The sequence below is a fragment of the Notechis scutatus genome, chromosome 4, assembly GCF_049901735.1.
Source record: "Notechis scutatus isolate UNSWTSFEM ecotype Mainland chromosome 4, rNotScu1.2, whole genome shotgun sequence".
NCBI classification, from domain to species: Eukaryota; Metazoa; Chordata; class Lepidosauria; order Squamata; family Elapidae; genus Notechis; species Notechis scutatus.
The window spans coordinates 167,979,763-168,007,740 of NC_142012.1; the positions used below are offsets into that span (position 1 = coordinate 167,979,763).

The following is a 27,978-nucleotide window of genomic DNA, read 5'->3' on the forward strand; positions in this document are numbered from 1 at the left end:
GAGACTCTTGCAGGAAGCAAAGGTAGAGAAACTTTGGCAGAGCAATTCAGAGCTGGCGCACTCACGGACATCTAGTTGCGATTCACACCTGGCACAAGTCCCCACCCGGATGCTATTCTTCTGCTTGTGGATGTGCTCGCAAACCCTTGACCCAAGCAGACCACACCACGAGGTAGCCCAGAATATGTCTGGCCACCTCCGAAAGACCCCTAGAGCAGGGGGTCTCCAAATTTGGCAGCTTGCGGAGTTCCAACTCCGAGAATTTCCCCAGCCACCCAGGCCTATTTCTTTCCTCCTAGAGCGGAGGGATCGCAGCGGAAAGGATTAAAGAGAGTAAGCAGGCCACCGTGGGGAAAACACATCGAAAGGAATGCATTAGTGTCAGGGAATTCTGGGAGTTGAAAGTCCACAAATCTTCATGTTGCCAGGTTTATGACCCACACCCCTTTCCAACAAATCAAACACAATCTAAAGAGAACATGAACCTTGTAATGCTTTGCAAAATAATGAGCTGTGATAAGCACAAGCCTTGCCAAATTGTGCGAGACTTGCCAAAAGATAACAGACAAGAAATAATTTGCAAAATAAGAATCTTCAAATACAAACTGAGGATACTGGAATGTCCACGAGGCTGGGGTTTCAAAACGTCTTTGCCTTCTGCAAAGTATGTTCGTTTCACAGCTGGCTTTTATCCTCTGGAAGGAGGGGCCATCACCTTGCAGCCTTACTCCCGAGTCACCTGTGCTGCTGCAGCTGAGCTGCTCTTTCCTGGGAGCAATCCTGCAGACACACGCACTTGGCACAGGCTCCTCGGGAACCTCCTCATCGCTGCTGCCAGCCCCCCCAATCTCTGAAGGCAGCACTCCACTCCCTGATGGTCCTGGCCCCTCATCTGAGTCCTCGCTCTCCTCAGCCGTCCGCACCTGCTGCTGGCTAACCACAACCCTGTACTAGAGGAAGACCAAACCCATCAAGCAGCAATGCCAACTTCAAATGTGGTCCTCCAGGACTCTTCAGTTGACGGGCAGGTTCAAGCCCATCCCACGTCCTGCTGGGGTTCTGATTAAACTCATTTTCTGAGTTTCCAGATTCAGATTAATATAAAGCCAGACGGAGGGGTAACGTCAGTGGGCCTACTATTTCTTTGCTTATCCTGTTGAAGGAAGGGAGGCAGCCTTTACAACACAGAGCAAATCCAATCTTGGCACCTTTAAGACTTGTGGACTTCCAACTCCCAGAATTCCCCAGCCAGCTCCTTCTCTTAAAAAGGGGTGGAGACTGGGTGGGGCCATGGGATGGATAAAGGGGCTCTTGGGAAAAGGGCAGGACCATAGATTAGACAAAGGGCGGAGACTAGGAGGGACAACGGGGTGTCCGATCTTGGCAACTTTGAAGACTTGGGGGAACTTCAATTCCCAGAATTCCTCAGCCTGGAAAGGAAATAAAGACTGGGCGGAGCTATTGGATGGGTCAAGGAGGAGCTCCCTGGAAAAGGGGCGGAGACTGGGTGGGGCCATGGTATAAAGGAGCTCCTGGGAAAAGGGGCGGAGACTGGGCGGGACCATGAAGTGTAAAGTAGCTCTGTAAAAAAGGGGGCGGGGACTGGGCGGGGCCATGCGATGGATATAGGAACTCTTGTTCCTGAAAAAAAGGGGCGGGACTGGGTGGGGGCATAGGATGGATAAAGGAATGATTGGGAAAAGGGGGAGGAGACTGGGCGGGGCCATAGTATAAAGAACCTGCTTCTGAAAAAGGGCGGAGACTGGGAGGGGCTAGAAGATGGATCAAGGAACTGCTAGTGAAAAAGGGGGCGGAGACTGGGCGGGGCAATGGAGTGCATAGGAGCTCCTGATTGGTCTCTGAGAGGGAGCCAGAGCTGCCCATTCTGCCCCAGGGACTCCCGGTGTAGGTGGAAGGCGATCCAGTCTATCCACTCACCCGCCTTTTCTGACCTGGTTGCCAAAATATTCTGCGTATTCCTTCCCTCCTACCTGGACAGATTGTGCCACGTTATGTGCCCAAACCAGAAGCTCACCTGGATGGATTCATATACAGGTTGGCCAAGGAGAAATTCTCTCCTCCGGTCGGCTGAATGGGTTGGGGAAAACCTTCGATCCGATGATTGTTCGGGAGTAAGGAAACCCGGAAATCGGATTATTTTGGGGACCAGGTTCAAGGGGTTGTCCGGCATCTGCTGAGCCAGAGGTTCCTGGTGTTTTAGGGTATAAAAATTCCTCCTATGGGGAGAATCGGGATGGTTGAGAACATTGGGGGCATTTTTAACAGACCCCAAAATTAATTCTGTGTGATTTTTTTTTTTTTAAATGAGCCAAGCATTAAACTTAAATAACTTCCACCTTGTAAAGACCGGCAATGGATTCTTCGACAATAACAGCCAGTTGGTGGCGTGTAAGTTTCATAAATAAAATAATAAAATAAAATAAAATAAAATAAAATAAAATAAAATAAAATAAAATAAAATAAAATAAAATAAAATAAAATAAAATAAAATAAAATAAAATAAAATAATAAAATAAAATAATAAAATAAAATAAAATAAAATAAAATAAAATAAAATAAAATAAAATAATAATAAAATAATAATAAAATAAAATAAAATAAAATAAAATAAAATAAAATAATAAAATAAAATAAAATAAAATAAAATAAAATAAAATAAAATAATAAAATAAAATAAAATAAAATAAAATAATAAAATAAAATAAAATAAAATAAAATAAAATAAAATAATAATAAAATAATAATAAAATAAAATAAAATAAAATAAAATAAAATAAAATAAAATAAAATAATAAAATAAAATAAAATAAAATAAAATAAAATAATAAAATAAAATAAAATAAAATAAAATAAAATAAAATAAAATAAAATAAAATAAAATAAAATAAAATAAAATAAAATAAAATAAAATAAAATAAAAAAATAAAATAAAATAAAATAAAATAAAATAAAATAAAATAATAAAATAAAATAAAATAAAATAAAATAAAATAAAATAAAATAAAATAATAAAATAAAATAAAATAAAATAAAATAAAATAAAATAAAATAAAATAAAATAAAATAAAATAAAATAATAAAATAAAATAAAATAATAAAAAAATAAAAAAATTGATATTAATATGCATATTTTGTTAAATTATCATTCTTGATTATTTGGTATTTCAGTATGTTGTTTTTGTGTCAATCTCTGTATTCTTAATATCACTCCTTTTACTAGAAATAATATATTAATAATCATATTTACAGTGCTTAATATATCGAGCCTCAGTGGTGCAATGGTTAGAGTGCAGTACTGCAATCTACTCCTACTGCAATTTGGTAGATCGAATCCCACCAGGCTCAAGGTTGAGTCAGCCTTCCATCCTTCCTCCCTTCCTTCCATCCTTCCTTCCCTACTTCCTTCCCTCCCTCCCATCCATCCATCCATCCCAGCTCAAGGTGGACTCAGCCTTCCCTCCTTCCGAGGTGGGTAAAATGAGGACCCAGATTGTTGGGGGGCAAGAAGCTGACTCTGTAAACTGCTTTGACAGGGCTGTAAAGCATGATAAAGTCTAAGTGCTATTGCTATTAACAGATAGATTTAACAGAAGATTACAACACAATTTGTGGATTGTTATTAGAATTATGTAAGTTAGTTATTGAATTTATTCCCTGGCTGCCTCATGACAAACAACTCCGAGCAGCTTCCTGCATTCAAGCATTAAAGGTTGATATCTTTAAAAGGGTAAAAAGAAAAAAAAGAAATATAAAAATGCCTTTGGAATAACATTTAGCAGGAGGGAGAAAGAGGGAGAAGAGGCTGCCCGGAGAGGAGGTGGGCGTTCTCCACTCCACCAGACACCTCCAGAGTGTCATTGTCCAACCACCGGGGAAAGGGTTCAAATCCAGGCTGGTTCCCAATCGCAGGAGCTGTCAGGGTGTGCCTGTACCACGAGGGAGGGGCCACCATGCAGGACAGGTTCTTCCTGAGACTAAATTTGGGGCGACACCCAGCCCAAAGAGGTTCCCGCCGATATGAATCAGCCTGGCAACACCACCCCTTGCTCAAGAGCCCCAGAAAAACTTGGTTGGACTTTCTGCAAAAGTGTGGTTGGCTCTCTGAGTCTCTCACCAGCGGTGCCTCTGGTCATGCGCAGAGTGCATTTGCTGCCTCGCCCACTCCCTTCATCAGTCAGGAAGTTTGGGGTGCAGAATTCAGAGGTGCAGGTTTCCCTAACCAGGAACAGGAGAAGGAGGTCCAGCATCCTCAACTGTTTTAAAGCTCAGTGTTGGAGCAAGGAAGGGAGGGAAGAGGGAGCCTCTGAACATGCGCAAAGTGCCTTTCCAAGACTTGGGGCTTCCGAACTTCAAGGAAAGGTGCTAACAGTAGGGTCTAACTTACAGTTTCTCAATCGCGACAGCTTTCAGAGGGGTGGACGCCATCTCCCAGAATTCCCCGGCTGGCCCAGGGAATTCTGGGAGTTCGAGTCCACCCCTCTGAAAGTTGCCAGCATTGAGACACACAATTGTTTTGGCTCTGTCCTTGTTTTAACAGTGAAGCATCAAGGCGGGTGTGACCAAATTGTGAGTAGGCGATGTTTTGACTTGAAGCTAATCCAAGTGCTACCGGGACCTCCTACCCGTGATTTGTATGGCAGGCAGGGGGGGGGGTTGGACTACATGATCTCCCAGGCCCCTTCCCGAGCTGATGATAAGCGTAAGAATCACCCTTTCCCTTTGCTGAATCCACTGCTTTCCTGGCCACTGCAACCCAAGATGGGACTTGTGGGCATCTGTGCACACAAACACAGTCGAGTCACGCAAGGAAGCCACGGAATCGAATTCAGCTGCAGACAGAAATCAGATCTTTTGCTGGTTCAGTCACAACCTCCTTGCTAAATATCTGTGGTCCCTGGCAAAGCAAATCCCTTTCTAAGCCAATCTACTCAGCGCCTCCTTAGATTATTTATGAATAAAATGTTCTCCAAGGCCATATTTATCCTGCGTCCCTCCGGGAAAAATAATAATAATAATAATAATAGAGGGAAAAAATAATCATACATTGGAATAAGGAACTTAAATAGCACCTCTCATGTCTGATTTTAAGCACCTGCATTGTAATTTGCTCTGTAGGTTGGTGATTTATTTATCCTTTTTTAACCCACTCAGAAAGGTAGGTGTTCTGGAAGATTTTACAAAGCTATTTGGAGAAGGCACCAAAAATGGCACACGGCTTATTTCAAAATATCAGAAGGAGAAGAAGAAAAAGAATGCAAGCAATATAAAACCTACAAACCTGCTTTAAAGCAAGAGAGTGAATAAAAACTCGGAACTGAACTCATCTCGGCGTTAACCTTCAATGTCTACGAGGCAAAATATGCTGGATTTGTAAACTCTCCCTCTCAGGGAGGCCACATTTTGGTTAATCCCGTGTTTCCCAAACTTGGCAGGGTTAAAGAGGTGTGGACTGCAACTCCCAGGAATCTCCAGGTAGACAAGAGACCATGGATTCAAATCCTGCCTTAGACATGAAAGCCAGCTGGGTGACTTTGGGCCAATCACCAGGAGACGGTGAGTTCTAGTCCTGCCTTAGGTATGAAAGCCAATTGGGTGACTTTGGGCCAATCACCAGGAGGCTGTGAGTTCTAGTCCCAATTCAGGCATGAAAGCCAATTGAGTGACTTTTGGCCAATCACCAGGAGGCTGTGAGTTCTAGTTCCGCCTTAGGCATGAAAGCCAATTGGGTGACTTTGGGCCAATCACCAGGAGGCTGTGAGTTCTAGTTCCGCCTTAGGCATGAAAGCCAATTGGGTGACTTTGGGCCAATCACCAGGAGGCTGTGAGTTCTAGTTCCGCCTTAGGCATGAAAGCCAATTGGGTGACTTTGGGCCAATCACCAGGAGGCTGTGAGTTCTAGTTCCGCCTTAGGCATGAAAGCCAATTGGGTGACTTTGGGCCAATCACCAGGAGGCTGTGAGTTCTAGTTCCGCCTTAGGCATGAAAGCCAATTGGGTGACTTTGGGCCAATCACCAGGAGGCTGTGAGTTCTAGTTCCGCCTTAGGCATGAAAGCCAATTGAGTGACTTTGGGCCAATCACCAGGAGGCTATGAGTTCTAGTTCCGCCTTAGGCATGAAAGCTGATTGGATGATTTGGGACCAGCCCCTCTCTTTCTTAGCCCAGCCCTCCTCACAGGGTTGTTGGTATGGGGAAAATAGGAGGAAGAAGGTGTGTTAATGTGTTGCCTCCAAGAGTCATTTTCAAAAATAATAATAAAGACAATACACAAATAAAACAATAGTTTTAAGATGTGACCTTCGATTCCCAGAATTCCCTACCCACCACTCGACCCATCTCAGAATTGCCAAGATGGGGCTCATTTGAACTCCAAGAGCAAAAAATATTTTTCTCTGTCCCTTTTTGGGGAGCAACTTATCAGCTGCCCCCACCATAAGCCAAGATCACAACTGTGCTTTCCTCCTCACTAGAATAGAATAGAATGGAATGGAATGGAATAGAATAGAATAGAATAGAATAGAATAGAATAGAATAGAATAGAATAGAATAGAATAGAATACCTTTATTGTCATTGCATTCCACGAATACAATGAAATTTGAAAGCTACTCCAGCACAGTGCCCCAAACACCACATGACAATCACACTACAGAGTATTTAAAAATTAAAATAATTAAAATAACACATAGGACTGAATCACAAATGCACTGTTTGATCCAACACCAACCAGGCAGCATCAAACTCTCACCCAGTCCCTTGTGGGCGAAAAAAGAGGTTGAATTTCCTTGTTCAGTTTTGTTTCTTTTGTTCCAGTCTCCAAATCGAGCGTTCGAATTTCAAATTCCAGTTCACGACCTCCCTTTCCGAGTAAAGTTTATCCAAGCCTTTCTCCCTGCTCACCCTACCTGGCCTCCTTCTTTTTTTTAAAAAAAAAAAAAAAGTTATTGATTTATATTGATTGGTTCAGTGTCTGTAGCTAACCCTGCCTGCTGCCACCTTCGCTGATTTGAAGTAAGGTTCGCTTAACACAAAACTTCAGGCAGAAGTTTAAACTCTTGGGAATCACTTCATAACCCAAAAGGTGCTTCCCCCCCCCTCAAAAAGCAATTGGAGTTTCTTGGATTATTCCTTGAAAATGTTTCTCTTCTCATACAAGAAGTTTTTTTAGTTCAGCACCCAGATGGTCTGAAGAACTGAAGAAACTTCTTGGATGCGAAGAGAAATGTTTTCAAGAAAAGAAAAAAAAACTAAGAAGAGACTCATAAGCACACAGTGTGTTTCTTTATAACCATGTCTTGTTTCCCACGTCTTGCATGTATAACAGATATAACAAGATATAACAAGAAAGCACCTCTCCGATGTGTGTTTTTGGGTCCCTGCCCACTGAATGAAAAATAATATCTCGCGCAGCAAAACAAAGAGGTCCTTCTACGTTCACACAATGTGCAGAACCGTGCATCAGGCTTCACAAACCATACTTCCAGAGTTTCTATCATCTGCAACGGCCGAACAAACAAATATGTGCAAATTCACTCGTACAAAGATGTTTTGGTTCTCACGACATTCCCCGTTCGCACAATGCATCAGACTTCACAAACCGCACTTCCAGCAGGAATATAATTTAGTAAAAGTTGGGATTTGTTTTTAAGAATAGTTTGAAATGGAACTAAAAATTTAACGACAGTGTAATCATGATACAACACGATATCTAACGCTGACTGGAATACAATATGACTGTAAACTTAAATGCATACAAATATTATTATGTGGACAATATATATGTACCTGGATGACACACTGTATAATTGAAAGATAGTTTTTATTTGTTGTTTTTGTTGTAAAAATAAAAAAATAAAAAAAAGACGTCCCGACAGACACCTACCTTGCAACTTGAGAAGGGAGTCGTACACCTTGCACTGCATCTGTCCCGTGCTTTGCATGACGCAGGACATCCAGAGGCCTTCGTAGATGGCTTGGGCAGTCACAATATTGTCCCCCGCATAAGAGGAGATCTTCCACTGGGGCATGGCCGTGCTGACCACGATGCCAATCCAGCCGATGAAAGCCAGGACAAAGCCCAACATCTGGAGGCCTCCATTAGCCATCCTGCTTCAACAACGCAACAATGCACAGGACCCAGCTGGACTGAGAGAAAGAGCTGGATGGAGATGGTGCTGGAGAAGGAGCGTGGAGCAAACCCGGGCCGGTTCTTCAAAGCAGAGAGACTGTGCTGGCGAAGGAGGCTCTCCTTCTTCCCCTCCTTCTTCTTCTTCTGGCGTCCTCTGGGTCTTTGGTAATCCAGAAGTTTCTCCAGAGCTCACGGTTGGGTTCAGAACTGGGAAGTGAAGCTCCCAACATCTGCCCTGCCTTTTAAACCAAGCGCCTTTCCAGCGCCCCCTGGTGGTTTCACTTGGCCATTTCACTGAAAGTCCCCCTCCCTCTGCCAGCACATCTGGGTCACATCCTCTCTCCCCCCTTTTTATTTTTAATACCAAGGAGAGCATTTTTAAGCATTATTTTTCCAAGTATTTGGAGGGGTTTTTTTGGCTTCCTAAGTTTTGCGCGAAGGCAACTGTCGCAGAAAATGTATGTTGAACTCGTCGAATTTACAGGAATTAACTCGTCGTTTTAAGGTTGATGCCTCCCTTCGGGAATGCAGCCTGTTCCCTACCTGGCCACAGGTGACTCACCTGCACAGGTAGAGTAGAAGCTTCGGGTGAGAGAGGACGTATCGCAATGTTGAAATGGGCTGAGGAGACGCCTCCCGCATCATGTTCCAGTTCAGGGAAAATCCATTATTTATTAGTTATGTCAGTCCCAACAATTCTAGACAGTTATATAACATATAACAGATAATCAGAGTTGGAAGGGACCTTGTAGGTCATCTAGCCCAACCCCCCCACCCGCCCATGCAGGAGACTCTACACCATTTCTGACAAAGGGCAGTCCAGTCTCTTCTTGAAAGTCTCAGGTGATGATGAAGCTCCACCAACTTCCGAGGGCAGTTTGTTACAGGAATCACCGCAGATGTTGGCCCCGTTTGACGACCTTTCTTGCCCATCGTCATTAAGTGAATCGTTGCTGCTGTCAAGCTAGTAACCCAGTCGTTAAGAGAATCTGGCTTCCTCATTGGACTTTGCTGGTCAGAAGGTCGCCAAAGGGGAATCACGTGACCTCCGGGATGCTGTGACTGTCGTAAGTACGAGTCAGCTGCCGAGCATCTGGTTTTTCACCACGCCGTGACCATGCGGATTACATGACCAGGTGCTGCGAGGAAAGTGTGGAAAGGTGTGAGAAACAGTCATGCGTCACTTTCTTTCAGTGCCATTCTAACTTCGAAGGGCCACGAAACGAGGGACCTTGGAGGTCTTCTAGTCCAGCCCCCTGCTCAAGCAGGTGACCCTATATACCATTTCAGACTGTCCAGGCTCTTCTTGAAAAACCTCCAGCAAACCAGCTGTCATAAGTCAGGAGGAGAGGAGAAGAAATGGAGAAAGAGAAGAAATGGAAGAGGAGAAGAAGGAGGAGGAGATATGGAGGAGGAGGAGAAGGGGGAGGAGGAGAAATGGAGAATGGGGAGAAATGGAAGAGGAGAAGGAGAAGAAGAAGGAGGAAAAATGGAGAAGGAGAAGAAATGGAAAAGGAGGAGGAGGAGAAGGAGGAGGAGAAACGAAGAAGGAGGAGGAGAAACGGAGAAGGAGGAGGAGGAGAAGAAGGAGGAAAAATAGAGGAGAAGAAATGGAAGAGGAGGAGAAGGAGGGAGAAATGGAGAAGGGGAAGAAATGGAGGAGGAGGAGGAGGAGGAGGAGGAGGAGGAGGAGGAGGAGGAGGAGGAGGAGGAGGAGGAGGAGGAGGAGGAATGGAGGAGAAGAAGAAATAGAGGAGGAGGAGGAGGAGGAGAAGAAGGAGGAGGAGAAGAAGGAAGAGGAGAAATGGAGGAGGAGGAGGAGAAGGAGGAAGGGGAGAAATGGAGAAGGAGAAGAAATGGAAGAGGAGGAGAAGGAGGAGGAGAAGGAGGGAGAAATGGAGAAGGAGAAGAAATGGAGGAGGAGGAGGAGGAGGAGGAGGAGGAGGAGGAGGAGGAGGAGGAGAAGGAGGAGGAGGAGGAAAAGGAGGAGGAAAAGAAGGAAGAAAGGAGGAGGAAAAGGAGGGAGGAAATGGAGAAGGAGAAGAAATGGAGGAGGAGCAGAAGAAGGAGGAGGAGAAGAAGGAAGAGGAGAAATGGAGGAGGAGAAGAAATGGAGGAGGAGGAGGAGGAAGAAGAGGAGGAGGAGAAATGGAGAAGGAGAAGAAATGGAGGAGAAGAAGAAGGAGGAGGAGGAGAAGGAGGAGAAATGGAGAAGGAGAAGAAATGGAGGAGAAGAAGGAGAAGAAGAAGGAGGAGGAGGAAAACTGTCTTTGTTCATGGTTTATCCCACCCATCTCCCCTACAGGTGACTCTGGGTGTCTTATAAGTTATCAAACAAGTAAAAACTAATTAAAAGGTGATTAAAAGATGGCACAGATTAAGACACTATTAAAAATTGCTTATTCCCCGGATTTGGTCCATGCACAGATCAAAGGCCTTGGGGGGAAGAGGCTGTCTGGGGGGGTTCCCTTCAGCTGGGAGGGTGCGTGTGTTTGTGTGTGTCTGTGTGGATCATGGGCTGTGTTTATTTATTTTTGTTTTACCCGCTGAGTTGTCGAGCCTGTCCCGCTCCCAAGGACCGACAGTGCTGTGCAACTCATTAAGAGCATTTTCCCACAAATGAAAAACCAACATCCTAAACCCATGAGCCACGCCGTCCCAGGAGGAAGATGGGAGCCCAAATCCAGGTGGCTCTCGACTTAAACCGGTCAAAGAGACAGGTGAAAACTGGCGACGAGTCCTCGCACTTACGACCGAGGACACAGCATCCTCCCCATGGTGACGGGGTCCAAATTTGGATGCTTGGCAACCAGCATGTAATTTATCATGGTTGCAGCATCCCAGGGATCACGTGATCGCCAGCTGGGGGTGAGAGGTAGCTGGATCCACTTAGCGACCATGTGACTCACTTAACAACCAGGGTGATTCGCTTAACAACCGGGACGGGGAAAAAAAGGTTAGAACACCCATTAAGCTTTCAAGAAGAGACTGGACTGACATCTGTCAAAAACGGTGTAGTGTATATGTTTTTTTGGGGGGGAGAATTAGTAAAAACTTGTAGAAATATAGAATGAGAATAATGGTAACTAAGTCAGAAAGAAATAGATGAAATAATAATAATGATATTGAATAAGAGTAAAGAGAAGTAAAGAGAAATTGAATAAGAGGTTTTGGTATATTATATGGAAATGGTTTAAAACAGAATCATAATTTATCTGACTTGTTAAATTTACAATGAAAAAAGGTTTAAACATGTAATGAATAATGATAATTTGTGTGTTTTAAAAATTAATAAAACTTGTTTAAAAAAAAAACGGTGTAGTGTCTGCTTGGGTGGGAGGGGGGGTCAGACTAGATGATCTACAAGGTCCCTTCCAACTCTGTCAATGTGTATCTGTAAAGTGACTCTCTTTCCCTGCTTAGCAACTAAAGTTCTGGTTCTAATGGTCGTCATAAGGGGAGGATTGTCTCTACATGAGTTAAACGGTCGACTCTCTTCCACCCCCTGCCAATATCTGGCCACTTCGCTTGGTCGCAGGGCACCCCTTTCTTATTGTTCATTTCCCTTTTCCTGCTAACATAACCAGAAATATGATTTTTTTTTTGTTGTTGCTTTCCGCTTGTCTTTTGAGGCTGTTTTTCTGCAGGAATTTGCTACTTGCCAATAGCTGGTAAGTTGCTGTTTAGAAGATTCTCCCTGGAAGTTTTCAAGAAAAGATTGCGCAAACATTTATCCCGGATTTTATAAGGACTCCTGCCTTGGGCAGGGGGGGTTGGACTAGATGACCTCCAAGGTCCCTTCCGGTCTGATTCTGCAATTCTATGATTCTTCCTTTCCCTGGGCACGTCCTTTTCAGCACCTAGCTCCTTCAAAACAAACCAACAAACCAACAAACCTTTGTATCTACCATGGCTTGCTAAATGAACTCCACGTTTTATTTTTCTCTTGGGAAGAACGCATGATTATCCTTCCGGTATCCCAGCAGACAATCAGTTAAATAGGAGCCAGCCATGTGCAGCAGCAGCAGCAGCCCAAAAAGCCAATGTCATCCTAGATTGCATTAACAGGGGGATCGAATCTAAGTCACATGAAGTGTTAGTACCACTTTATAAGGCCTTGGTAAGGCCACACTTGGAATATGGCATCCAGTTTTAATCAACATAATATGAAAAAAAGATGTTGAAACTCTAGAAAAAGTGCAGAGAAAAACAACCAAGATGATGAGAGGACTGGAGCCTCAAACATACGACGGACGGTTGCAGGAACTGGGCCTGGCTAGTCTAGGGAAGAGAAGGACCAGGGGAGACAGGAGAGCATCTTCCAATATTTGAGGGGCTGCCCCAGAGAGGAGGAGGAAGGGGGTCAAGCTATTCTCCAAGGCCAGACAAGGAACAATGGATGGAAACTGAACAAGCAGAGATTCAACTTGGAAATAAGGAGGAATTTTCTGACAGGGAGAACAATCAATCGGTGAAATGGAAGTCACCTCAAGAAATTTGTGGGTGCTCCATCACTGGATGTTTTTAAGGACAGCCACTTGGTTGGGAAGGGTATAGAATAAGACTCTCCTGCTTGAGCAAGGGGCTGGACTAGATGACCTACAGGGTCCCTATGTTTCTAAGTCTAAGACTATAATGGATGGAAACTGAACAAGGAGAGATTCAACCTGGAAATAAGGAGAAATTTTCTGACAATGAGAACCATCAATCAATGGAACAGAAGTTTTGAGAGCTTCATCACTGGAGGCTTTCAAGAAGAGACTGAATTCCCCTCAGTCAGAAATGAGGTAGGGTCTCCTGCTTGGGTGGGGGGTTGGACTAGATGCCCTACAAGGTCCCTTCCAACTCTGTTCTATTCTATTCTATTTTATTCTTTTTTTGGGCAGACTTTCCAATTGTCCTGAGGATTGCTCCACATGGGATCCTTTTCAGTAGTCCTCTCTCTCTCTCTCTCTCTCTTTGCTTGTTGTCCTTGGCTCTCTTGAAATCCTGTGTTTGGCTTGGAGCAAGGATGTTTTCTCGAGTGAAACTTGGCTCAAATATGCCATCGCTCATTTTGCAATTCTAGATACTGCAGAGGTGATTTCCAACGGGTTCAAAGATACATTTGACTCAAACCCAAGGTTTGAGTGTTTTTTTCATGCTTTCTTTCCCTGGGTTCATCAAGGAGAAGCCCAAGATCAGAGGCCCAAGGATGCTTTTAGCACAGTGGTCATCAACCAGTGGGCCTGGGACCACTGGTGGTCCATGAGAAAAATTTGGTGGTCCGCAGAGAAATGCCACCCCCCCCCCAAAGCAATTAATTCGGGCTGTGCGGGAACACAAGGCTGCGCTGCCCACATGGCCTGTGGGAACACAAGGCTTGCGTCGCTTGCATTGGGAACAACACGAGGGAGTGAGGGGAGGGGGAAAGGGGGGAGGGGGAAACTTGCCCCATTCCCCCCACGCGCCTGGCCTGGCCACCAGGCTGCTTCTTTCCGCTTCTTTCTCCTTCTGCTTTTGGCTGCATGCAAGGAAAGCAGCCAAAGTCCTTCTTTCTCTCCCCCAAACTCCGCCAGAAATGAGTCTTTGCGACCCTGCAAGGCCTCCTGCTCCAAGAGGCTGTGCCGGCAAAGACTCCTTTCTGGCGGAGTTTGGGGGAGAGAAAGGAAGACTTCTGCGGCTCCTGCTGCTTTCCTTGCATGAAGCCAAAAGTCTCTCCCTCTCTCCCTGAGAATGGAGCTGGAGACGGTATCCTGTGATCCTAAATAAAGAACAATCGTTCGGTAGGAAAACGGGGTGGGGGATTTTCCTGCAGACTTTTTGGGGGATTGTCCCTGAGTCTCTGGTCTGTGGGGTTTAAAATGATGAGTTTGGAGGTTCCTGAGGTCCAAAAGGTGGGCGACCCCTGTTTTAGGATAAGTGGGGAGACCACCGGCGTCTCTCAGGATCTTATTTTTTTCCAGTCCAACAATACTTTCCAAAAAAACAACAACACATGACTGTTTGTTGATCCTGTTCTATTCTGGGAGGCTTCTGGGGCTGTTTGCCTCCCTCTGTATAATCTAAATAATCCTGAAGCAGATAAATTTCAGACAGGGCTTGCCTTCACCTTTGGCAAACAGACCACAGCCGCTGAAAAACAAAGATGCTCAGAACACCAGATGTTTTCAATTCAGCCCCTTCCTGGACGTTGCCTCATCCTGATGACTTGGGAGTTTTTTGTTTTGTTTTTTTAAAAAAATACCTGCTTAACTTGGAACAATTTGCTTTGCAAGTTGGCTACCGGGCGATAACGGTTATTAACTCAACGCGGGGAGCTCAACCGCAACGGAGATTCAAAAGAGGGAAAAAACAAACACCCCGCCGAGGAGAAATGATAAACAGACAAGAGTCAATCCTCGCTCCGAAAATAGCTGCCTTATTTTTCTTGGCTGCCGGTTCTGCTGAGGTTGCACATTTGTTCCTATGTCTCCCCAGTTTTTACAATCCTGAATTGATGCTTCTTGCCTCCCAAACGGTGTTTCACAACCTTGGGGAATTTAAGAAGGGTGGACTTCGACTCCCAGAATTCCCCAGCCAGAATGCTTTAAGATTTTTTCGACAGCAGCCAAAAAAGCCAAGGCAATCCTAAATTGCATTAACAGAGGGATACAATCCAGATCAAGGGAGGTCCTAATACCCCTCTGTAAAGCCTTAGTAAGGCCACACCTAGAGTCCTGCATTCAGTTTTGGTCTCCACACTGTAAAAAAAAGATGTTGAGACTCTAGAATAGAGGTCTTCATACTTGACAGCTTTAAGACTTGTGGACCTCTAATTCCCAGAATTCCTCCTCCAGTCATGTTAGCTCAGGAATTCTGGGAGTTGAAAGTCCACAAGTCTTAAACTTGCCAACTTTGAAGACCCTTGCTCTCAAAAGAGTGCAGAGAAGAGCAACAAAGAGGATTAGGGGATTGGAGACTAAGGCATATGAAGAAGGGTTGCAGGAACTGGGCCCGGCTTGTCTAGGGAAGAGAAGGACCAGGGGAGACAGGAGAGCAGCCTTCCAATATTTGAGGGGCTGCCCCAGAGAGGAGGAAGCGGGGTCAAGCTGTTTTCCAAATATGAGAAACAAAAATATAGGCTATTGATCTATCAGATTCAGCACAGCCTTTGGATGATAGCAGGCCCCAGAATAAAGAGACAGGAACCAAAGTTTTAGATAGGATGATTTCAAAATGTACCAGAACTATTTGCAATCCTGCTGAGCCGTGGCTAATTGTTAAACATATATAAAGTATGTAACTTTATAAATCTATTTGGACACAGAAGGACAAAATCACAAGAAATAAGGAACTGAAAGGTACTGGTGGTCAGCGGTTTGAGATGTACACAGGTATATGGGGAGACTGCCAGTAAGAAAGAACAAGGAAGTAAGTTGTGAAATGAATGCAGAAAAGTATTAAAATAATGTCTTGGGATGAGTTCAGGTCCACTGGCTGTAGCTACTCCTTGCTGGACTTAGCTGTTGTCTCTGGATCTCATTGCAATGGGTTATTGGTGTAAGTAATATTATTGATGGCTACTCATGTTTCAAATTGCTCCGGAAATAAACCTCTGAATCTTTAAGGAAGAATTATGGTTTGCGGTCTGTCTGTGTTCCTCTTTATTGGGATTTTTTTTTACGACACAAGGCACCAGAAGGCCAGACAAGGAATAATGGATGGAACTACAAATGGTTATTTTATGATAATTTTTAATATGAGTTAAAGGGGAGTAAACTGAATGATGTATAAGACAAAAGGGTGGTGCACTCAAATGGGCAATTAAGGGGGAAATGTTTGAAATTATTAAAACTAAGATGGAATATATTTAATAATGAAATAAGAGTATGTGATGAAATTGCAAATATGACGGATGAAAGTATAAAAGTATAATGAACATAGATTAAGAATATAAGAATTGTAAGATATTATGTAAAGAAGATAGGAGTATAAATAAAGAAAAATGGGATAAGTTAAGATATGAATTGAAACTGGACAAAATAAGCGTGAAAAATATAAGAATAGTTGTGAAAATTTACAGAAAATGGAAAATGTAATGATATGATCAGAAACTGAATATGAAAGATAAATATGTAATTATGGTCAGATTTGTATGGAAATGTAAAAACCTGGAACCCCATTGTTCATGAAAAGAGATGTTTGTAAAAGATAAAAATAAAAAAACTTTTTACACACACACAAAAAAAGGAATAATGGATGGAAAAGTGAGAACAATCAACCGATGGAACAGAAGTTGCCCTCGGAGGTTGTGGGAGCGTCATCACTGGAGACTTTCAAGAAGAGACTGGACTGGCCTCCGTCAGAAATGGTGTAGGGTCTCCTGCTTGGGGGGTGGGGGGTTTGGACTAGATGACCTCCAAGGTCCCTTCCCACTCTGCTTGTCTGTTAAATCTGTTAAACTGAGCCAGGAGAGATTCAGCCTGGAAATAAGGAGAAAGCCTTTGCGACCAGAGGTTCTACCTGTATGTATTTTCACCCAATATTTTCTTGCTTTCACACATGCCCACCACATAGGATCATAAACACCTGGGGTCTGGTTGCTCCGCCCCCTTCTTAGCTGCATGGCAGGTGACCCGAGAAATGGGCGGGGCTTCAACCACACTCAATTCCCTCATCTGAACACCCCCCCCCGCCTCCATCCATGCCAGTCTGACCCTTACCACTTATATCCTTCCCCCTCCTTTCATCGCATCCCGAAGGCAGCCATCCCAAGGAGTCCCTTGATCTGTGGGTCCATCCCCTCGCCTCACAATCAGGAGGCTGGGAGTTCGATCCTAGGTAGAGGCTGGTATTTGGAATGGACTCTCCTGCTTGAGCAGGGGGCTGGACTAGATGACCTCCGAGATGAGGTCCCTTCCGACTCTGTTGTTCTATGTTCAGTTGTAAGGCCTTTCAGCAAAGGAGTGACTTCATTTTGCCTGAGAAATTGGGGAGCCTTCAACAGCCTCCTCCAGTTTTCCTCCTCCTCCTTTCCTCCCCTCCTTCTCCCTTTCCCCTCCTCTTTCTTCTCCTTCTCCTTTCCCTTCCCCTCCCTCTCCTTCTCCTTTTCTCCTTCTGCTTCTCCACCATAATTTCTCCTTTTCTCCTCCTCCTCCTCCTCCTCTATTTCTCCTCCTCCCTCTTCTCTTTCTTCTCCTTCTCCTTCCCCTTCCCCTCCCTCTCCTTCTCCTTTTCCACCATAATTTCTCCTTTTCTTCTCCTCCTCCTCCTCCTCCTCCTCCTCTATTTCTCCTCCTCCTCCCTCTTCTCTTTCTTCTCCTTCTCCTTCCCCTTCCCCTCCCTCTCCTTCTCCTTCTCCCTTTCTCCTTCTGCTTCTCCACCATAATTTCTCCTTCTCCTTTTCTCCTTCTCCTCCTCTATTTCTCCTCCTCCTCCCTCTTCTCTTTCTTCTCCTTCTCATTTCCCTTCCCTCCCTCTCCTTCTCCTTCTCCCTTTCTCCTTCTGCTTCTCCACCATAATTTCTCCTTCTCCTTTTCTCCTCCTCCTCCTCCTCCTCCTCCTCCTCCTCCTCTATTTCTCCTCCTCCTCCTCCTCCTCCTCCCTCTTCTCTTTCTTCTCCTTCTCCTTTCCATTCTCCTCCCTCTCCTCCTTTTCTCCTTCTCCTTCTCCACCATAATTTCTCCTTCTCCTTTTCTCCTTCTCCTCCTCCTCCTCTATTTCTCCTCCTCCTCCCTCTTCTCTTTCTTCTCCTTCTCATTTCCCTTCCCCTCCCTTTCCTTCTCCTTTCCTTCTCCTCCTCCTCCTCCTCCTCCTCCAGTTTTCCTCCTTCTTTTCTCCTTCTCCTCCTCCATTTCTTCTCCTCTCCTCCTCCCTCTCCTCCTTGTCTCCTTCTCCTGGGTGGCTTTTTCCCCCTTCTGCATTCCCTTTGCTTAAAAGGTGTACAGTTTTTTCATTCTCTCTGCACTTTTTGTCCATCACAGCTGGACCACAAATTACAGTCCGGTGGCAACCCCCGGCGAATCTCACCCTGAGATCCTGCAAAAAAACAAACAAACACTGATCTCATGCGGGCAAACCCATGTTTGGGTGGCTGCAGAAAAAAAACCCTGTGAATCTCCTCCAAACCGCAGCCTTCAAAGCCAAGGGCTTGTTTATGTCAAAGCGAGGCAGTCTGGGAGAAAAGCAACCTTAAGCCAGGTGGAAGCCAAAATAATTGAGGCTCTGCACCATCCCTTGAGAAGAATTGAGAAAAGGGCGTGTGTGGTGGGGGGTGGGAGTGGGGAGGAGAAAATGCAAAAAAACAAAAACAGAGCACAGCCAGAGAAAGCTGGAACAACAGAAATATCCTATCATTATTATTATTATTATTATTATTATTATTATTATTATTATTATTATTATTATTATTATTATTATTATTATTATTATTTGCAATTTTGCTTGTTCCTTTGCTTCTCTGGGGCCTTAGAGCAGGGGTCGCCAACCTTTTGGACCTCAGGGACCACCAAGCTCATCATTTTAAATCCCGTGGAGCAGAGACCCTGGGAAAATCCCGCCAAAAAAGTCTGCAGGAAAATCCCCTGTTCCGTTTTTCCTACCGATCGATCGTTCTTTATTTGGGGTCTCCAGCTCCCTTCTCAGGAGAGAGAGAGAGACAGAGAGAGAGACTTTTGGCTTCATGCAAGGAAAGCAGCAGAAGCCGCAGAAATCTTTCTTTCTCTCCCCCAAATTCCGCTAGAAATGAGTCTTTGCCGGCGCAGCCTCTTGGAGCAGGAGGCCTTGCAGGGTCCCAGAGACTCATTTATGGCGGAGTTTTGGGGGAGAGAAAGAAAGACTTTGGCTGCTTTCCTTGCGTGCAGCCAAAAGCAGAAGAAGAAAGAAGCGGAAAGAAGCAGCCCGGTGGCCAGGCCAGGCGCGTAGGGTGAGTGGGGCAAGTTCCCCCCCCTCCCTTTCCCCCCTCCCTTTACTCCCTTCATGTTGTTCGTATTATTAATATAGTATTATTTTCTGCTTGATTGTCTGAGTTGGTAGTTCCTTGATCAGGATATTCTTTTCCACTTGGTTGTTGTCTGGTGTTAATCCCTGCTTATCTGGGTGTTGCCTGCCATAGTAGCGGAGGTCCTCTCCTCTTTTTGTTTCCTTCTTTTTATGGTCTCTTTTGACTGGTGTGTAAATGTGGTTTATTTCTATGTGTCTGTTGATGGAGGATTTGTTTGGCTCAGGAATCCCGTAGCATTTCTGAACTTAGCTTGGTCTAAGATGCTGGTATTTTCACAGTGGAAACTGTGGTTGAGATGCGCTCCTGGTTGGAGTCATCTCACCCCTTGCTCAGTAAATGCTGATTTCTGGTGGCTTAAAAGAATTTTTTTTTCTGGCAAATAGATGGGGAAGAAATGGAGGGAGGGACAGATTTTATTCTCCTGGGCTCCAAGGTCACCGCAGGTGGGAACTGCAGCCAAGAAATGAAAGGGCGCTTGCTCCTGGGGAGGGAAGCTTTGGCAAATCTAGACAGCCTCCTCAAAAGCAGAGACATCCAAAGTGCTTAGCGTCAAAGGTCTGGTTTTCCCAGTTGCAACGGATGGCTGTGAAAGTTGGACCGGAAGGAAGGCTGAGCGCCAAATCATGGAGGCCTTTGAACTCTGGGGCTGGAGAAGGCGGCTCCCTTGGCGAGTCCCTTGGACTGCAAGGCCATCCAACCGGTCGGTCCTAGAGAAGATCCACCCTGACTGCTCTTGAGAAGGCCAGATCCTGAAGAGGAAACTCAAAGACTTTGGCCACCTGATGAGAAGGAAGGAAGGACTCGCTGGAGAAGAAGAACCGAATGCTGGGAACGATGGAGGGCCAAAGAAGAAGACGAAGGGGACGGCAGAGAAGGAGGGGCTGGGTGGTGTCCCAGAAGCGGTTGGTGTGAGCTTCAGTGGACTCCAGAAGATGGACAGGAAGGCCTGGAGGAACGTGGTCCATGGGGTCGCCATGGGTCGGACATGACTTTGCAATTGACAACAACAATTTTTAATCGATGATTTTATTTATATTTACATTGTTTTACACTTTTACATTTACCAGGTCATTGTTGTTTTTAACAATTTGTTGCTTTTAATAATCCACCCATTCTCTCTCTCTCTCATCTATCTATCTATCTATCTATCTATCTATCTATCTATCTATCTATCTATCATCTATCTGTCTATCTGTCTATCATCTATCATCTATCATCTCTATCTAGCTCTATCTATCTATCATCTATCTATCTATCTATCTATCTATCTATCTATCTATCTATCTATCTATATCTATATCTATATCTATATCTATATCTATATCTATCATTTCTCTCTCTTTCTCTCTCTGTGTCTATCTCTATCTATCTATCATCTATTATTTATTATCTATCTATCATCTATTATCTCTCTATCATCTCTCTTCTCTATCTTTCATCTATTATCTATATATCATCTCTATCTAGCTCTATCTATCTATTTATCTATCTATGATTTCTCTCTCTCTCTTTACCTATCTCTGTCCGTCTGTCCGTCCATCCCTATCTATCTATCTATCTATCTATCTATCTATCTATCTATCTATCTATCTATCTATCTATCTATATCTATATCTATATCTATATCTATATCTATATCTATATCTATATCTATATCTATCATTTCTCTCTCTTTCTCTCTCTGTGTCTATCTCTATCTATCTATCATCTATTATTTATTATCTATCTATCATCTATTATCTCTCTATCATCTCTCTTCTCTATCTTTCATCTATTATCTATATATCATCTCTATCTAGCTCTATCTATCTATTTATCTATCTATGATTTCTCTCTCTCTCTTTACCTATCTCTGTCCGTCTGTCCGTCCATCCCTATCTATCTATCTATCTATCTATCTATCTATCTATCTATCTATCCCGGGGTGGGATTCAAATTTTTTAACAACTGGTTCTGTGGGCGTGGCTTGGTGGGCGTGGCTTGGTGGTCATGTGACTGGGTGGGCGTGGCTTGGTGATCATGTTATTGGCTGGGTGTGGCCAACTCAATATCACTCACATCGAGGAATGCATCTCCTCGCCTGACCTCTCATGACTGCGGATGCTGCAACAGTCGTAAGTGTGAAAAATGGTCATAAGTCACTTTTTTTCAGTGCCATCGTAACTTTGAATGGTCCCTCCACACAAGCAAAGTACCAGCAAAGGAGGGGAAAAAACTCCAGAGAAGTTCCTGAGACAGGAAGTCTAGTCCTGCCAAGAATGTAATAAGGCTTAACGGAAAGGCAGTTTCTGTAAGCAACACCAGAATGTTTCCTTCCTGCCTTCCTTACAGGATTAGCCCAGTCATTTCTTCTAACAACCGGTTCTCCGAACTGCTTAGAAGGTTAACAACCGGTTCTAGCGGATAGGTGCGAACTGGGAGAATCCCACCCCTGTATCTATCTATCTGTCTATCTATCTCTATATCTTTCTATCTATCTATCTATCTATCTATCTATCTATCTATCTATCTATCTATCTATCTATCTATCTATCTACCTACCATCTTTCTCGACCTACCTACCTACCTGTCCATGGGCTTTTAAGAAGAGATTGAATAACCATTCATCTGGAATGGTCTAGGGTCTCCTGCTTGAGCAGGGTGTTAGACTAGATGACCTCCAAACTCCCTTTCCACTCTGTTATTCCTCCCTCCCTCCCTCCTTCCTTCCTTTTTTTTTTAAAAGAAGTGTCTGATATGTTATAGGGTTTCCTGCTTCAGCCGAGGGTTGGACTAGGAGACCTCCAAGGTCCCTACCAACTCTTCTTATTCTCTTATTCATGGAAAACCTTTTGCCCTGAAGCTGGGCAGATCTTACCCCCCCGCCCCCTTTTAGCCCTCCACAAGACCTTAAAAACCAGGATTTTTTTCTCCAAGTGCTGGGACAAGGTTGGATAATTTTTGCACCTTAGAAGTTGACTTGGTCCTTTAATGTTTTAATCTGATTCATTTTATTTTATAAGTCAATGAATACTTCAGCTTCAACCATAACAACACAAGAGCACACAATAGATACAAACTCAAGGTTAATTGCACCAAACTTGATGGCAGGAAATACGACTTCAGCCACAGAGCGGTCAATGTCTGGAATCCTCTACCTGACTCTGTAGTTTCTTCCCCAAATCCCAAAAACTTTTACCTTAGACTGTCTACTATTGACCTCACCCCTTTCCTAAGAGGTCTGTAGGGGGCGTGCATAAGCGCACCAATGTGCCTACCGTCCCTGTCCTATTGTTTCTTTTTATTTTTCTTATATGTATCCATGTATTCATAACTATGTTTATTCTTATACCTATTATATTGTAAGCGATTGACAAATCAAATTAAATAAATAAAAATAAAAAATAAATAAACTTTAATATGATTTTATAGGTTGTTTTAACTTTGGATTGGGAAACTCCCAATCCAAGTTTCTTAGAAGTCGGGCGGCTGCAAAACCCCTTCAAACAAATAAATACAACAGTTCACTTAGTGACCCTTCGAAGTTAAAACAGGCATGAAAAAAAGGGACTTGTGGTGACCGTTTTTCACACTGATGACCGTTGCAGCCTCCCCCTGGTCACACAACCCCAATTCAGATGCTTGGCAACTGACTCTCACTTATGACCGTTGCTACGTGTCCTGGGATCCCCTTTTTGTGACCTTCGGACAAGTCACTGGGGGAAGCCAGATTCAATGATTGAAGCGATGATTCACTTAACAACAGTGGCAAGCAAAATGGTGAAACAGTGCAAAACTGGTCTCACTTAGCAATGAAAAATTCGGTCTCAGTTGCAGTGGTGAGTCGAGGAATACTGTAAGTAAAATTTGGAGGGTGGGTGGGTGGGGCTTAACATAAAGAATGCCGACCAATGTATTAAAGAGCAACAGGGGGTTGGACTAGAAGACCTCTAAGGTTCCTTCTGACTCTGTTATTCTCTTCTCTTCTAAATCCCATCGATTGGCAAAGCTCAATCAAAAAAGTCTTGGTTTAACCTTGGCTACGAGTAAGCCAGGATAAATAAGACAGGCTGGGTTAGAAGAGAGTTTGTTGGGGCTGACTTTAGAGTTAAAGGAGAGAGAGGAATCAATCGATTATTCAGTCTGGGACGCCTGGCCTACACAGTTTGAGAAGAGAAAGAAAATTAATACCGTCATCAATTAAAGGATACGAAGCTATACATACGGAATGTAGAATTAACAGAAAATGTATTCTGTAACTAGGGGTGTAGTAAATAAAGGAGTAAGGAATAGTGAATTAATAGGAAAAGTAATATGCAATAATTGTAAGGTAATAGGAAATTAAGTATAAGAATATGATTAAGAAATGTAAATGATGTCTTCAATGTTGATGCAGTTGTGTTCTTTTTATGGTTTTTAAACTGTTGGAAAATTGAATAAAGTTTATTTTAGAAAAAAGAAAAAAGAAGAGAGCCTGTTGGGAACCAAAAATTAAAGGAAGAGAGGCAGGTTGCGAAATTTAAATTTGATTTGGTTTTGTGAGTTGCATTGGGGGAAATATAAATCTATATCTATATATCTGTATCTCTATCTATCTATCATCTATCTATCATCTATCATCTATCATCTATCATCTATCATCTATCATCTATCATCTATCTATCTATCTATCTATCTATCTATCTATCTATCTATCTATCTATCTATATCTATATCTCTCTATTTATATCTATCTATCTATCTATCTATCTATCTATCTATCTATCTATCTATATCTATCTATGTCTATCTCTCTATTTCTCTCTCTCTCTCTCTCTATTTATATCTATCTATCTATCTATCTATCTATCTATCTATCTATCTATCTATCTATCTATCTATCTATCTATCTATCGCTATCCGTACATCCATTATCTATCTATCTATCTATCTATCTATCTATCTATCTATCTATCTATCTATCTATCTATATCTATATCTCTCTATTTATATCTATCTATCTATCTATCTATCTATCTATCTATCTATCTATCATCTATCTATCTATCTATCTATCTATCTATCTATCTATCTATCTATCTCTATCTCTCTATTTATATCTATATCTATCTATCTATCTATCTATCTATCTATCTATCTATCTATCTATCTGAAAATCTGTGCTTTGGGCTGCCGAAAACAACTGCAAAAATACAGCTGTTATTTGTCCTCTCTCACGAGGTTTTCTGTTTTCTCCTGGATTACTACTAAGTGTAGGGTTTTTTCTCGCGCCCAAGAGCCGTCACCCTTCTTCCTATCTTTAGATAAACGATTCAGCCCCATCAAAACAACATTGTCTGGAAGAGACACCCGAACAAGAGAACCCAACAGTCGTTCTTCTGCAAAAACTTGGTCTGAACTTGTTCAAAGCAGGAAAGAGACAAACATCATTGGTTGCAGGTGTATATATGCCTGTCTGTATGTGTGTGTGTGTGTGTGTGTGTGTGTGTGTGTTTTTCCAAATCCCAACACTTTCCAGTGTGTGGGTGGTCAAAGTCGAGTGTTTTGATGGGTGGGAGAAAGAGAGAGAGAGAGAAACAACAACACAACAATAATTTTGAGTCAAAACTGCAATTCAGCCACCGAGGGTTTTGTGTGTGTGTGTGTGAACAATCCGTGGGGGATTTAAGGCTGAGAAACAGAAAGCAAGTTCAGACAACCCTTTCCCAAACATCTTCAAAAACACACAAACACACACACACAGAGAGACGCCCAACCGACAATGTTGTTCTGCACATATGCACGCCTTTATTTATTTATTTATATAAAAGATTTCTGCCCAGCTGCCCATCTGAAAAACACCATTCTGGGTGGCTCGCGACAACCAGGAAAAAAAAAACAACTTTATGAAGTTTCTGTAACGCCATAAATGTGTAAAACACAACCCCGAATTTGCTTTCTCCATCATTCCTTTAGGATGCCTCAACAATTCACACCAAGATGTGTACTCCAGCGTGTGTGTGTGTGTGTGTGTTGAATATCTGGAGGGAGGGAGGAGTGATGAAGCTCTTGCCTCACAATCAGGGAGCTGTGAGTTCCATCCTAGAGAGAGGCTTGAGCCGGGGGTTAGACTAGATGACCTCCAAGGTCCCTTCAAACTCTGTTATTCTATGAATATAAGGGAGGGGCTATGGAGATCCTCAGTCATCCAGGTCATGGTTGTCGCAAAGGTGCTTTTTCCAAAAGGTAACTGGATTTTCTTGTGTGTGTGTGTGTGTTTGATAGAAAAGGTTTCGCTACTCACCCGAGAAGCTTCTTCCGTTCTAACTGAAGTTAGAACAGTTGGAACGGAAGAAAGCTTCTCAGATGAGAAGCAACATGTCTTCAAAGAAAAAAGAAAGCGAGGAAATCCAGCTGCCTTTTGGGGAAAAAGCTCCTTTGGTCGCAAGGGCGGGACAACGACAAAAAGACACACTTCTGAAGTCCCACTGGGTGGCAAGATTTCAGGGAAGGCACTTGGAGCATGGAAGGAAGGATGGGTAGATGCCCTCAAGGAGAGAAGCTCCTGCAGATCACCTGGTCCCAGGCTGGGTAGGGCTTTGAATTGCACCTGGGAGGACCCTGGGAGCCCAAGAGAGGTGAGATAGGGGTCAACCTAGATGTGCCCAAGAATTCTGGACCAATGGCAGCTTCTAATCTTCAAGGGCAGCCCCATGCCAAGTGCATTGTAGTCATCCAAACAGGAAAAGCCCAAGGAGTAAGTATAATGTAAGTCACCATGCATATCTTTCTTTCTTTCTTTCTTTCTTTCTTTCTTTCTTTCTTTCTTTCTTTCTTTCTTTCTTTCTTTCTTTCTTTCTTTCTTTCTTTCTTTCTTTCTTAGCTTTCTTTCCTTCTTTTTCTTTCTTTCTTAGTTCTTTCTCTCTCTCTCTCTCACCTATATCTATATCTATCTATCATCTATCATCTATCTATCTATCTATCTATCTATCTATCTATCTATCTATCTATCCATCCGTCCATCATCTATCTATCTATCTATCTATCTATCTATCTATCTATCTATCTATCTATCTATCTATCCATCCATCCATCTATCATCTATCTTTCTTCTTTCTTTCCTTCTTTTTCTTTCTTTCTTAGTTCTTTCTTTCTCTCTCTTTCTTACTTCTTTCTTTCTCACTCTCTTTTTTCTATCTTAGCTTTCTTTATATCTTCTCTCTCTCTTTCTTGCTTAGCTTTCTTTCTTTCTCTTTCTCTCTCTCTTAATTTTTTCTTTCTTTCTTTCTTTCTTTCTTTCTTTCTTTCTTTCTTTCTTTCTTTCTTTCTTTCTTTCTTTCTTTTTTTCTTAGTTTTTTCTTTCTTTCCTCTGCCTTCTCTTTCTCTTTCTTTCTTAGTTCTTTCTTTCTCTCTTTCTTTCCCTCTTTCTTTCTTTTCTTTTGTCTTTTCTTTTTGTTTCTCTCTTACTCTTCTCTTTCTTCTTTAATTCGACTTTTAATGTATGTAAAATTCTTAATAAATAAAAATCATAGTAAAGAGTTCGTAGAGGAAAGGCATGTAATAAGGTACACAATGTTCTTTGAATCACAATCAGCTCCAGGATATATTTACAAAGGCCTCCCTGTAGAGTGTTTTTGGCTGGAGTACAGGTGGAGCATCTTTGCTTCCTTCTGTCAAGACTGTAGCCCTGAGATCTCCCTGTGGTCTCCCATTGAACAGCAGTAACCATCCATTTTAGAAATCTCCGCCAAGGGGAGAAATGAAAGAGATTGTTCCTTAGGTGGAATTGCAACAAGTTTGCTAAGTGGCAGGAAGGGTTCAACTTCAGCCCCTTCTCCAAACTTTCCCCTCCAGCTGTTATACCCCAGTTCAACCTCCCTCCTGGGCAGGAGGAATGAGCCAGGCGCCACCTGCTGGAGGAAACCCAGAATGCAGACCATCCTGGAGAAACGCGGTTGCCCGTCCAGACCCCTTAACTTTGGGGCCCGGCTTCCCTTCTGCCCCCTTTGCCGAAATGGGTTTCCAATCCACTGAAACCGACAGGGGGGGGGAGCATTTTACGGTTGTTGTTGTTTGTTCCTCTGTGTCACATAATGTATGTGGGTTTATACATAGTTTTGTATTTATTTAGTCATGTTTCTGTAGTGTATATTTAACCTTAGACTGTCTACTATTGACCTCACCCCTTTCCTAAGAGGTCTGTAGGGGGCGTGCATAAGCGCACCAACGTGCCTACCGTCCCTGTCCTATTGTTTCTCCTATTATTTTATTTTTCTTATATGTACCCATTTCATGTATTCACAACTATGTATACACTTATACTTATTATCTTGTAAACAATTGGCAAATCAAATAAATAAAATAAATAAAATATATTGGAGGTGGTGAGCCTTTTAGAGCTGCGTGCAATGAAATTTTATTTTAATGTATGTTGATTGGTGTACATTCAAAGTCACAATAAAGTTATTGTATTGTGTTCTATTCTGCTTTATTCTGTTAGTTCTTTTCTGTTATTGTTTTATTCGGTTATTCTTATCCTCTTATTCTGTTTTATTCGGTTATTCTTATTCTCTTATTCTGTTTTATTCTGTTTTATTCTGTTATTCTTATTCTGTTTTATTCGGTTATTCTTATTCTGTTTTATTCTGTTATTCTTATTCTCTTATTCTGTTATTCTTATTCTTATTCTGTTTTATTCTGTTATTCTTATTCTTATTCTGTGTTATTTTGTTATTCTTATTCTCTTATTCTGTTTTATTTGGTTATTCTTATTCTCTTATTCTGTTTTATTCGGTTTTATTCTGTTTTATTCTGTTATTCTTATTCTGTTTTATTCGGTTATTCTTATTCTCTTATTCTTATTCTTATTCTGTTTTATTCGGTTACTCTTATTCTGTGTTATTTTGTTATT

General features: G+C 42.7%; 1 protein-coding gene across 2 annotated transcripts in view; it reads right to left on the minus strand.

Moving 5' to 3' along the window:
• The window catches only part of CLDN1 (claudin 1), a 35,985-nt gene extending 27,609 nt beyond the window's left edge, over nucleotides 1-8,376 (minus strand). Inside the window, exon 1 of one of the 2 annotated variants that reach the window (XM_026688516.2) lies at nucleotides 7,901-8,375. In XM_026688516.2, the coding sequence (XP_026544301.1) occupies nucleotides 7,901-8,123 (223 nt within the window). In that variant the 5' untranslated portion in view covers nucleotides 8,124-8,375. Of the gene's footprint in view, nucleotides 1-7,896 lie in introns of both variants that reach the window. The other variant, XM_087965619.1, reaches the window with a different exon arrangement.
• Nucleotides 8,377-27,978: the final 19,602 nt, after the last annotated feature.